Source organism: Pteronotus mesoamericanus, unplaced genomic scaffold (assembly GCF_021234165.1).
Source record: "Pteronotus mesoamericanus isolate MK-2021 breed Mesoamerican mustached bat unplaced genomic scaffold, CSHL_Meso_final scaffold_232, whole genome shotgun sequence".
Classification (NCBI taxonomy): domain Eukaryota; kingdom Metazoa; phylum Chordata; class Mammalia; order Chiroptera; family Mormoopidae; genus Pteronotus; species Pteronotus mesoamericanus.
In genome coordinates, this window is record NW_026555311.1 from 18,319,871 (window position 1) to 18,333,896 (window position 14,026).

General features: G+C 36.7%; 1 protein-coding gene across 9 annotated transcripts in view; it reads right to left on the bottom strand.

The window, feature by feature from the left end:
• PDLIM5 (PDZ and LIM domain 5) overlaps positions 1 to 11,948 on the bottom strand; it is a 187,441-nt gene extending 175,493 nt beyond the window's left edge. For all 9 annotated transcript variants that reach the window (XM_054591724.1, XM_054591723.1, XM_054591721.1 and 6 more), the window contains exons 1-2: positions 11,867 to 11,948; positions 8,481 to 8,614 (exon numbers count right to left, since the gene is read on the bottom strand). In XM_054591724.1, the coding sequence (XP_054447699.1) occupies positions 8,481 to 8,576 (96 nt within the window). In that variant the 5' untranslated portion in view covers positions 8,577 to 8,614; positions 11,867 to 11,948. The remainder of the gene's footprint in view (positions 1 to 8,480; positions 8,615 to 11,866) is intronic.
• Positions 11,949 to 14,026: the final 2,078 nt, after the last annotated feature.

Genomic DNA, 14,026 nt, shown 5'->3' on the forward strand with positions numbered 1-14,026 from the left:
TCAGAGCACATACAAAAAGCAACCAATGAATGTATACATAAGTGAAATAATAAATCTAAGTGTCCCTTTCTCATGAATGTAAAAAAAATTAATCGTTAAAATATCAAAGTATCACTCAAACCAACCAGAATCTTCCAGAATGGATAAAGTTACATATAAACAGAAATACATAGTATAAAAAGATCAAAAGAACCATTTGTACACTACGTGGAAGTTAGTAGCATAGGGTATTTCAGGAGAATGTCCAAAATCATGAAAATTACATGTATAACAATACTTCTGTTTATACATAAACTTCTTTCTCCAAAACATCTGTAGGATTCCTAGTTAAAGGATAAATTGTTTGGTTTTTTTTCCTAAAGGACATTTGTTCTCTAGCACCTTTTCTCAAAAAGAAAAATACTTTTCTAATTCATCTATAATCTCCTCTGGCTAGTATTATATAACCTTAGTAAATATTTTCTTTATTTTTACCATTTCTAAAAGTTAGTGTCTCAAAAATTATTTAAGAAATACTGGACTAATAATTGGTTTCTCAATGGAACCAAATCACAACATTTAAATCCCCAATGAATCAATTAAAATGGCATTCAATTGTTAATGTCATTAAAACAACCCCTTCCTTCTGGTAAATAAAAGTTTGCCCAAGACAATTATCATGAACAGTGGCCACTGTTAACTCAGTTTTTGGAATCTAGAAAAAATGTTTAACAGTCCACAGAATTCATATAACAAGGTGAAAATTCTTATTTAGTTCCAAACTCTTCTCATCATATTTAAAAAGTCACAGCAACTCACTCAAGGAAATTCCTCGTTCATTTTAAAGCATATAAAATACAAACATCCCTGGTATCTTCACACTTTTTGTCACCAAAGTTAACAACACAAACCTCTGCTGCTACACCCAAGTAAAATAAAGAAATATACTGTTCCACCCTTTAGTATGCCTTCACAATGTCTGACTCACTATGCTAAGGAACACTATATAAACCTTTGAGATTTCAGTTAAGCTCTGCTGACTAACAAAGGTTGATATGAAAGCCAAGTGAAGCTCCTAAGGGAGAATTTCACTGTCTCAGGACCCTGCCTCATCATGGCCAGTCTCCTTGCCATATCACTGAAAGGGAGCTACACAAGAGTGGGATTCAAAATTCCACACTATATCAAGCTATTAAATGTTATTTGCTTAATTTTTTAGAAGGTCTATGGCAGGGCAAAAACTGTTCCACAAAAAAACAAACAAACAAACAAAAAAACAACAGAAGGTCTTTCACCATGTAATTGGAAGTAATATGTTAGCAGAGAAAAAAACACATTTAGAAATAAACAAATGGTAGAGGTAACTATTAATCAAATTTCTGGATGAAAAAATTCAACTACTAGCATCCCTGGAAATTAATAAAATCATTTAAAGAGGCTATCACATTTTTATTTTGTATATTCCCACGCAAAATGGAAAATAATGACCTACTTGAAGATATAGAGTCTTCCGTAGACTACCTGTGATTAAGCCCTACAAAAAGGAGAATGGTGGAAATAGGCCCATCTGATTTAGAAAGATCAAAGTCTGTTGAATTGTGTGCTAGTACAGATATAAGGAAGCCAGAATTCCCATATTGTGGGTAAAAATATTTGGCATTATCAAAATTACAAATGCAAACAACCCTTTGAGCAATTCTATTTCTAGGAATTTATCTAACAGATATGCTCATATATATGCAAAATATATATATATGTGTGTGTGTGCGCACAAAAATTACACTGCTGTGTCACTAAAAAAAGACTACAAACAACCTAATTGCCCATCAATAGAAACTGGTTAAATAAATTATGATAAATCCAAGTGCAATGCAGCTGTAACAAAAAAAAAAGGAGAGAACTACTAATTTTGACTTAGTAAAAAAAAAAGTAAAATGAAAAAATATTTAAGTATATTTTTAAGGACATTATTTGTGTTGAAAAGGGGGTGGTGAAAATATATATGTATTTACATATATCTGTACCAATTATTCCTGGAAGTATATTCAAGAAGCTGCTAACACTGGCTGCTTCCAGGCAGGGCAACAGGAGACTCTTTCCTGTGAATCCCACTGTATCTTTTAAATTTCAACCCATATGAATGTCTTACCTAAAGAAAAGCATAAATTAATCAAACTTTAAAAGATTAAAGGGCAAAGGCTTAAGAAGATTTCTTAAGTACAAAATTTGACCCAGTAAATAACTGTTCACATTTTGGCCTTTTTAAAATTGCCTCTTTCTCTTCTCCTTCCATCTAACTTGATCTTTTTCACTCCCTCCTGTCAACTGTCCCAGTTAATTTTACTCCTCTCCATTCAAACCTCTCAGGAACACTTGTAGCAACTGCTTAACCCAGTCGGGAGTACTATTTGCCAACAAGGTTGATGAACTTTGTTCCAGTACTTCTAACACAAAATGAGCAACAACAGCAGCTCTAAAAGAAATCTGTGTATTTACAGAAGGGTAGATAACACCACTTATGCAATAGAAAGAAAAAAATAAGGTGAGGGAAGATGGGGAAGTGACTAAGATTTGAGAGATTTAGTTTTAACAGCATTACAAAAAATTCTTCCAAAACTAATTTAAACACTTAAACATTATCAAGTCCATTCATACATATCTCATTACCTAAAAAAAAAAAATCTTAGAAAAAAGAGTATCTGTACTAGAAATAGTGACTTTTCCCACTCTAATGAAAAAAAACAAACTTAGATTCCCAGCAGGGATAGACAGTGGCTCTGCTCCTAGAATACCTAAATCAGGGGTCACCATGGTTAATGCTCATTAGTTGCTTAAACTAATGTCTTCTCTTTTCATTTCATTATGTCATTTATTTGCAAACGTATGCATGCAAGATGGGCAAAAGTTTACAGTTGTAACACAAATAATAATAATAACATAAGAATAAACCTTCGTGAACTCACAACTGTAAACCTACTTTTGCCCATCACTCTATATTTCATATGCTAGGGTCTTGTTCTGTTGAGTTTTATATTATATACTCATTACTTCCGATTTCTTTCTTGATCAGAGCAATTGTTTGCTTCTAGATTAACTAACTCATATCAGATTTCTCCTCCATGCAGTTGTAACCGGGGAAAAAAGCTCATGACTGGTCCTGTAGTATATGGGAATCTGGGTAAGATCTGCAAACACAATGTTTCTGACAGACACCTTGTTAACTATATGTTCGCACTGCAACCTGACCAACAACCATCATCAAGAAAAGCTCTCTGATTTGAAAGTTCTCAAAAAAAAAAAAAAAACCAGATAATAAAATTAACCCATAGGCTTCAGTATTCTCAGTTTTAGTAAGTAAATATTATACCCAACTCTTAAGTCAGAAAATAGGTTGTCTGAAAATCTCCTTTGCACCCTGGCCGGGTGGCTCAGTTAATTCCTTACACCGAAAGATCACAGGTTTGATCGCTGGACAGGGCACACACTTAGGTTGCAGGTTCAGTCCACTGTCAGGGCATGTACACAAGGCAATAGAATGATGTTTCTCTCTCACATTGATGTTTCTCTCTTTCTCTCTCTCACCCCCTTAATCCCTCTCTAAAATCAATAAACATATCCCAGGGTGAGGATTTTTTTTTAATCTCCTATGTTATAAAGAAAAAAAAAATCCTCCTTTGCTTAGATCTAAAGTGCTATTCTTTCTTTACCCAATCTTTACAATGTCATTTCCTTCATCAGATACAAAAGTCTTGAACACCAGTGAAATTCCTCTTATTTTAACAAATAACTTTCCAAAATGCCCAACATTTATTTTAATCTATAAAGGTCCCCTTTTTCCTAAAACTATTAATTTATAATAAAACATACTGAGATTTTAATTTCTTTATAAATAACAGACCAGAAAAACATCTTCAGAATTATCTTGACATTCTTGACCCTTTTGAACAAAAATGACAGAAAACTGCCATGTGGGAAAAAACAGATCTCTAAGCCCCACACAAAAGGTAATTAGTGTTTCAAAAGCAGAGCAAACATACATGTGAAATATATATTATGTAGTTACACAAGCTAAATTATTAACTTTCCAACTTGGCATAATGACAGGGTAGTTGAGAGAGAATGTAAAAGAAAATATTCAGCTTAAAATTAACAATGGGCCTATTTATTCAAGGTAGGATGGTTCTCCCATTTCAGCTTGAGAGAACTGAACGTCTCTTTTTATCCTCCTCTAGAACAGAAATTCTGCAGCTAGACCGTCTGGAGAATCACTCAACTATATTCACAGCTTCACTCATAGTCAAGCAATGGCAAGAAAAGTCTTCTTCACTTGGCACTGGAAACCAACACAGAGAAATGTTGACTCTGAGGTGTTTAAATTTTATCCTTCAAAGACCAGTTCAATTAATTTCTCCTGTTGGAAGTTGACCCCGACAAATACAAAAGACTGATGCCCACAGAAACTGAGAAACACTTATCTGTACCTTTGCCTTTTCCTCCAACACTGTCTTGTGACAGGTCTTATGACACTGTCTAGTACTGTACTTACTTCTTTTCTCCACAACCTCTGTACGCTCCATTATTCTATATCTTCTTCAATGGCTTCTAGGAAGAATTCCTTTAATTGCTGAATGAATGAATTCACAGCAAAGTACTTCATAGCTCTGTCTTTCCCTATTCTACATTGAACTCCCAAACAGGGCTCCATACTCCAGGAAAGAATAAATATCTCCTACATTTCAAATCCAACTAAAATCTTGTCTGAGCTGGTAACAACTGATCCTACCCAAATTCTTAAGAATCAAAATTATTATCTGGGTATTAAAATGTCTGACCACATTCTTATCTGCTAAAGAAATATCGTAGGTTTGTTTATGGAGAAATGGGAGATCATCCTTAGCAAATCCAAATACTGGCATTTAGGTAAAATACCCTAACACCACACATCAGAAAATAAAATGCAGCAGAGTACGTCAACTTTAGGATACTGTATTAAAAAGATGTTATTCACAAAATTATTATACTTCTTGTAATTTCATCATGAGAAACATCAACTTGCCAAAATATGGCCTTGAATTGTGCAACAAGTCTATTTCTTATAAAATATACTGGCAAAGACCAGCAAACCCACACTGTGACAATGAAACCCATCCCGACATTCTGTGGTTTCAAGGTAATTCCATAAACACAAAGTCACAAAAAGAGCCTGCAAACTCCTTTTGCAAGCACTCCATTTTAAGAATAGGAAACTGAAGACAGTGACTCGTGATGGTGAATTTATGGCAATCTTAGACTCTCTTTGAGCTTGCAGAAATTACCATTCTTATCTTAGAAATCAACCTACTTTAAAAAATGCAAAATTAATACCATATAGATGATGAACAAATTTTGGTGAAATGTTAAAATTTTATAGTCCAAATGCTTTAAGGTACAAGTCATATTCAGCATATTCATAAGCTAGTAGCAACAAAATCTCAAAGAAAAAAACCAGAATGTTCAGGTCCCAGCCAATGGCTTATTTGTCTCATATGCATTTGATATCACACAGTTCCAATGTTGTAAGAGAAGGTGAACAGCCCTTTGAAGTTCAAAATAATAATATCTGACCGAAGGAAACACTGTATACTTTTAAACTCTAAATAAAAACATACAGCTTCCTAGCTAAGCACAAACTTGGGATTTTTTTTTCAATTCCAACAGAGTGTAAGTAAAAAATATGTAACTGTTATATTCCCTACAATTATTGGGGATTTGATGTTTCAAGTCGCTAAATAATTATTCTTTTTAACTTTATTATATTAGTGTAATAAATGAGAGAATACTATGTGCTAAAAATTTCATACATATTATTAAAATAAGACAATCACTAAATTACATGTTTTAAGGCATGTGTTCAGGTTTTAATTGCCTCTTGAGACTATTGATCTGGTGACCACAAAAGTATTACTGTATTACATAAAAGGGAGAATAAATACAACCAGAGAAATAATAAGATGAAGTATAGCATTAATAATTTTACTTTAACAATGTAAATTAGTTACTATGCATACAACTTTATTAGGCAATGTTATTAGGCATGTTTGAACCACACAAGGGGTTAAAAATAACTACAATAGAAAGCCAAGAGCCTAGCAGCAGAGTTGAGCCAACATTCCCTCCTCTCCTCCCCCTCCCCTTCCCATCCTCTCCAGTCCAGAATGAATTGCATGCCCCACTGCACAAGGCCCAAAAAGGTCACAGGAGATGGCAGAGACTTTTGTAAGAGAACAGAAATAACTCAGCAGCTTTGTTACCATGCTTCTTTTAATCAGTATGTTCAAAATCCTTTAATTAGCACTCTGGCTACACAAGGAAAGCATTTCTTCTGTGCCAGGGGAGGACATGTATGTATGTACACAGTGTTCTGTTTTATCAGCATCACAACATGGAGCTAGAGCCTCAAATTGTCTGCCAGGGAACTGAAGCACAGAAATCTTTTTAAAAGGCATCATACCACACATTTACATACCATTTGCATTTCTATTACCAAACAACAGTGATAATTAGGTTTGTTTTATTTAGTTGTCAATTTATTTCTGGACTTTATTCCCAGTGAAAATGGAAATAATCTTAATGAAAAAAACTTCTTTTAGTCCATTATTGAAAAGTAGGATATTCAAACAATATAAAATAACATTCACAGAACATAAAAACAGAAACTATTCAAATATTGTTCCTTTCTTCATGATAGATCTTTAGTAGAGAAAAAAAAATTGCCTCACTCAAACAGGAATAAATCACAGGGCACATTTTTACATGGATGCTTTAATTTTAAAATTTCATCCAACCACAAAAAGTCTTAAAACTTGCAAACTGGATTACATGTATGTATTTCCTTGTAAAATCTGAAAAACTGAAATCAAGACAGAAATTAGTGATAAATTAGCAACAACTATTTAAAAATCCACAGACAAAAAACCAAGAAATAAAAGCTACTTAAAAATCCACAGCCAAGATCACTTCATTAGTAAGCTGGGAGTTGCAGTATTTTAATAGACGTGTATTACAAACGTATATTTAATCTTTCAAAATCAAATTGAATATATATTGTAAGAAGCAGTGTGTGTGTGTATAAATATACACATAAAATTAACCGAAATGATAACCTTCTAAATGTCTGATTATAGAAACAATATACTTAAATTTAAGATAAAAGTTTATTATTAGGGAAGCAGCATAACATAATTGCTTGAAAGCCAGTTCTTCCACACTAGTCATGTGAGCTCACAGACAGTTCTGGACAATGGGAATCATACCACTATTTTGCAGGTTGGCATGAGCATTGAAGGAGATGATGCATGTAAAACACTTGGCAAAAATTCCAAAGTTTGCTGGTACAGCCATTTGCGGGGAGGAAGAGGGATAAGTAATTGTATGCACTGCAGAAAAGTGTAAGTTAGTATGACCTATCAAAATTATATACATATATATGTAAAACTATGTCCCTATCGTATCCACTGCAGCACTGTTGGCAATAGGAATATTGGAAACAATATAAATGCCTTTCTGTAGTGTATAGTGAAATAAGTATTACCTCCCTACATGAAAATTCTATCTAGTTGTTTAAAAAAAAACTCTCAACATATTAATAGGAAAAGTTCTTCATAGTAAATTGTTGACAAAAAGCACAGTGGGAAAGTGTATACAACACACTACTATATAAGTAAAAGGGTAGTAGATATTCACATTTATTTCAATATATCAGGAAAAAAACACCCTCTATAAAGTTATACAAGTAATTAAGAGCAATAATTACCTACTGGTGATGAAACTGAAACAGTACTTGACCCAGTCAAGCCCCAATAAATGAAAAGTTATAATTGCTCCCCTCATCGTCATCAAGAAAACAGCCTTAAAATGTATACACAGAATCCATTCAAACTAAACTCATACTCAGGTACACAGCCAAATCTCAAGTATTCACAGACTGTCTGTCTAGTTGGAGAGCCAAAACTTTCATTTCTTTTTTAAAGGTAAGTAGCTTTGGGCCATTTTACTGTTGGCAATCACCTTCACCAGAAAGCAAGCTGAGGAATAATACCAAAAACAGTCATTTCATTAATACTGATCAACAGTTTTTAATAAACAGCACTGGAACTGAAAGGGACCAAGATATTCCATAGTACAACCTTCTAATATTACAAAGAAAGAAACTCAGTGAGATCCAGAGAATTCCCCAAAGTAATTACAGTTGAAAGATTTTAACTCTATCCCCTAATTAAATGATTTCCATTTTATCATTGCGATGATGAAGGGAAACTGAAAATAAACAAAATTGAAATCAATTATCCTTGCTAACTTCCCTCCTACCACATCCTTTTTTACAGGTAACTAAGTCTGTTCAGATCAAATCCCATAAACAACTGGAATAAGTAAATAACAGGTCATCCAGAGATAATTAGTCCTGAGGTTTCCAGGAAAGCACTGAATGGACATCTGTAATAAAATCTGTAAAGTTTGCTTACACTAGAGATTGTCAAAGGCATGTTGAAATCCTTGCCACCTTGCAGCCGGAAACCCCAAGGAGCTGGGCCAACCAAGGACACACTGTAGTTGCTCATGGTTCTAATGGTTCAAAGTCCAATCCCAGAAAGTGAAACTGTGAAAAGAAATTCAAAGGATTAAAAAAAATGTTTATTTGAAGCCCTATTATATATTTAAATGTATTTAATATAAACCCAAGTAAATTATGTTCAGTATTTTGTTTAGGGAGAAATGACAGGCTACAGAGAAAAAGTCTATATTAAGTTCTTACTTCAATGTAAGAAAAGAAATATATGAGCTAATATACAATTTCTAAACCCATGCCAATTTCCCTAGTATGAAAATTCCACATCAGAATATATTTCTAGACACTTGATCTATTTTACAACTTGCTACAATCTGTAGCTTCTTGCATACAAACTTTAACTCAAAGTACTTTACATTTTGTTATATATAAAAAAGAACAAGATTTTATTTCAAGTTTAATTCAAAATGATTTTCTCCTTTCCTCTACCTCATACATTCTTTTGCCTGCAATTGGCAAGAGTCCTTCAATTTCACCTACTTAAATTCTAGATTACTCTAACATATGAAAAGGATTGCTAATTCATAAACTCTCATTCATGCTTACTAAATGCTCTAAAATGAGTTTTTTTAAATGTACAAAACTGTTCTCTCCAATCATAAACTGCAACTTAAATTTCCTCTTAGAGGGATGTGATACATGCCACACATACAGTAATATTTACTTTTTCTTCAGACAGGCCATGATAGGTAATACTCTAGCACGGTGATGTATCAATCAGAACCAGCTTCTTGTTTATATACACACACCTCTTCAGGCAAAGTAGAGGGTGAGCATTTACCAAAGTGAAACTGACTAAGCATGGTAGGAGTATAATCTAAATGCATGAAAGGGAATAGGGGCTTTAGAAAAGAACCGGGGCTTTAGAAAAGAACCAGAGCTTTAGTGCCTTCTTTTTTGTGTTTTGCTGTAAGTGTGCTCATGTTGACTTTCATGGTAGTGTTATGTTTGGGGTTGGTTGCTATGGCAGTTATACATGGATGGGAGAATATGGGAGGAATGGAGATTTTCTAAGATGTACCGGTAATAATAAGCATAACACTTCCCTCTTTAAAAATATTAAAAATATAACACATATATAATTTAATAATTTTAAAACCGCTCTTTTTTTAAAGCTGTTTAAGACACACTTTCTTTGAAAATCTGTGCTGTTCAACCAAATAACCCTATATTACCTGTCTTAAACTACTTTTTAACCCATTCAAAATTTCTATCCCATCATACCAAATTGATAGTGGCAGATATAGATATTTGAACCACTGGGTATATTAAAAGCAAATACACTCCATATTTTTCATAAAGGGAAAGTGAAGCAAAACTTTCAAATAAGTCTCAGTCTTAAAGAAAAATTAAATCAGTGAAAATCTGCATGGCATCTACCTAGAAACTAAATGGGTTTTCCCACTGGCATGGTAGTACACGGAAATGCTATGCAAGAATAGTACTTCAACCCTGACATAATAGGAACAGGGCACTGAAAAGACCCAAGGCCAAGCCAGAAGCCAAACTGTCAGATATACCTGAAAAACGAACAGTAGGGAGGCAATAAGGAACCACATGTAATTTAATTCCTTCCCCCTATATAAAAGAAGATTTTCACATAACTGGAAAAGACTGTTCCGATATTGACACATTATACAAATCAGAAATGTACAAAGCCAACAGATATTTCACAGGCAGCGTGCCCTCCCTTTTTCAATCTTTTAACTTTTCTCAAGAGAAGAATGTTTAAGTTAGGCTCAACAACTTCTGGCCTCACTGTTCCCTACAAGAAAATGTATTATGTATCCACGCATACACATTCAACCTCTTTTTACTTGGGAGTTCCTTTCCTGACTTCTGTTTGTTATTAAAATTTCTAGCGCTGGCAAGGTCACAACCTCGCTACAGAACCAGTGTCACTTCATTTCTAATCAGTGTCGTTTCTAGTATTCCTCCTCTGCTAGCTTCATTCCCTCAAAATATTCCGATCCCTAAGCAATGGTAATGTTCCTGGCCTTCGCCAGGTCTCCTTCATCTGGTTATTAGTGCCCAAACTCTTCCTAAAATACCAAGAAGGCAGGAAATAGCAGCCTGTTCTGCTTTCAAACTCACAGAAAATGTTGGAACTTCGGTATAGCTCTGGATTTTCTCTTAGGTAAAGTCTAAACACTGTATTCGTGTATTCATCCTGGTACTTGGGAAAGAAGGTTAGTCAATTCCCACATTCCTATTCCAGTTTCTTTGATGGGTGAAAAGGGGGAAAAGAGAATTCGTGATGAACTGCTCAGGGTTAACAAGGGTCTGAAATTAAGGAGCAGTATCTTAGGATTCTCTTTTTCCCCCATTGAGAGACAGTGGAGGCAGAGCAGAAGAACTGAGGCCACAGGCACAGGACGAAGGCCGCCACGAGACAGTTTTCCAGCAGATGTTCTCGCCTAGCCCTGTTTGCCAAATAAGGCTCCAGAGCCGGCTGTTCCCGTGGCAGGCGGGTTCCGACGTCCTCCCGGTCAGGAAGGCGGACTTGGGCTAGGATCTGGCGTTCACACCCTAGCCCTGCCCTGCCCAGCGCAGCCACGGATTTTCTTTCCAAGCTCTGCCCTGCTGGCTGTACGCCCTTCCTTTTTCCACTTATTGTCAAGCGCACTGAAGGCACAGTCTTACAAAAGCCCCAAGCACACAAGTACTAATATATCTGGCGTTCACAACAGATTTGTTTTTTAAACGAGCTTTATTTCCGGACGCACGAAAGTTTTTCCCAAACAGGTTACGAAATCCTAACTATCAGGGGGGAAATAAACGTTTCTCAGTAGCGTGAGAGGAAACAAAAACTAACACGCCATTCCCATTGAGTCCCGCTTCCTCCCTACACTCCCCAAGGGATTTGCGCAGGGCGTGGGTGTACCCCACGCCCAGACGGGTGCCCGGGGCCGGCCGGCGGGTCGGTGCAGGGTGCCCGGGGGCCTTTCCGTGCTCCGGCCTCGCCATCCAGGGCGCCCCGCTCCTGCATCCCTGCCTTCGCCGCGCACGTCTCGGCCGGACCGGGCTCCGGGGACCTCCAGCGCGTCCGCTGGCCTCGCGCCCACTCCCTCGCTGTCCTTTCCCCAGCACTCCTCTTCCCACGCCGCTCTCCCACCTCTGCCGCTCCGAGACCAGAAAACACCTGAGAAACGGTCCCGCCCAAAAGGCGCCCCCTCTGACTGCCCAGCTAGGCTTCCCTTAAGCTTGGCACAAGGCAACCGCTACTTTCCCTCCCCTTTACGAGGACTCAGAGACGCGCACCCCCAAGGGGTGGCCACTCACCTCGGGTCCTGCAGCGTTGCCTCCACCTCAGAGGAGCGCTGACAAGTGATTCGTAGTGCGTGCGCCGTCCTCACAACCCGCGGGAACTTCCGCCTCCCAGCCAGCCCCCCACGGCCCCGCCCCCGAGCCGGGCACGCCCCCTTCGCTCCTGGCCTCGCCCTCCCGCCGGGCGAGACCGAGCGGCGCGGCGAGAGAAGCCGGCAGCGGAGCCTAGCGCTCGGGCTTGCTTGGGCGAGCTGAAGCTTCCGCCGAAAAACTATTGCGCTACCGAGTTCTGGTGGGAGTAGCCTTAAGGATTTTCGAGCACTGTCTAGCAAAGGTCTGCTCCGCGAATTTGTTTTGCTTTGGGTGCATTTCTTTCTCCAGAAACTGAATTGTCAAGCAGTTGCTCTGGCTAAAAATAGAAGGATATATCCCCATCTATGCAAATTCAACGGCTACTGCCTGTTTTTTTGAGAAAGCTTTAAATTTCCTGAGAAGCGCAAACCGTCAAGTTTGCTTTCAGGAAGGTGAATATCAGTAACTTTAGTATCTAGAAGTTAAATTCTGTGATCACATCAGAAGACAGTGATAAAGAGCGGCGGCCAACAGTTGAACCACTATATCCTCAGCTTACTTTTCTAAATCCACATCAATAATAGCCCACTTCCAATAAAATTTCGATAGTCCCGTTTCTATAAAGTTGCTTGATATATATATAGCTCAACGAGTTTATTCATAAACTTGAACGATAATCATGAAACACATGGAAAGTAACTTGTCGACTTTTTTAAACTGTAAGTTGGCTTATAAAATACGAAAAGGACAATTCTTAACCAAAGGACATGTAATGCAAGGATCAACTTCATGGGGTCCATGTATCCTTTAGAAATACAAACTTTTAGAGAAGGCCCCAAACTGCTCTGTCCAAAACAGTAGACACTAGCCACATGTGTCTTCTGAACATTTGAAATGTGGCTACTGCAACTGAATTACTGAATTTGTTTTATAAAAGTTTAATTAATTTAAATTTAAAAACACAGGAAGGGTAACCTATTTCCATTAAACATAACTTTATTGTCTGGGTAGGACTATATTTTACTTTACCAGTGAAATTTAGTGCCCAAATCGACATATGATAGAAGTGTAAAAATGCTCACTAGATTTTGAAGACTCAGTATGAAAAATAAAATGTACCATACCTCATTAATAATTTTATTTTGATTACATGTTGACATAAGATTTTTATATTTGGTTAAAATCTTAGTAATTTCGCCTGTTCTTTTAAATGTGAATACTAAAACATTTAAAATTACCTATGTGAGTAGCATTATATTTTCATTTGACGATACATAGCTTTCATCTCATTCTACAAAAGATTATGTTGGAGGGAAAGATTTCTTAGAGTGAGAGTTCATTTACATAGTACTTTAATATAGGTTATCATGCTTGATATCTCACCAAAATTACATAAATAATAACAATAGCTGTCACTTACAAAGAGCTACCACGTAGTAGACAATGTGGTAATCCTTACAATAACTTTGTAAGACCAATGCCATCCTCATTTATTGTTAATAAAATTGAGGTTGCAAGAGATTACAGCTTATGACAGTTTTTCAGAACAATAGCTATAGTTACTCTCTAAGGGTCCCATCTCTGCCCCTCCTCATCTGTTTGCTGCTGACACAGTCAATTTGAGCCTGTATCAACAAAGGTTGACTAAAGACATCAATAATTGCAGGTGGGGTATGAAGTTATTACCAGAGAGTAAGTATCTTGAGGTGATGAAGAAGAGGTGAGAGTGAGGGGAATGTTACTTAGGCAGATTCAATTGCAGCCTCCAGATGCTAGCCTGCCTTTGAATCTTCCTCCTCCTACCACAATTTAGAATAGGTATAGAATAGATTAACCACATTAAGGTGTGATGCATAGACTGATATGTATCCAAGTGTTTTCCAAAGAACTAACTGCATTAAAATGACATGGGCAGTTTGTTAATATTGCATTTTCCTAGGCCTCACCCAGAGACCCAGGATCCTTGCAGGTGGACCCCAGGAATTTACCTTTTTAACTAACTTTCCCTCCCCTCAACCCAACCTCGAGGTAACTATTAAACTACAATATTTAAAAACCAGTTCTGTAGAAATATTCCTACATCCCCAATTTACTGTATATTGT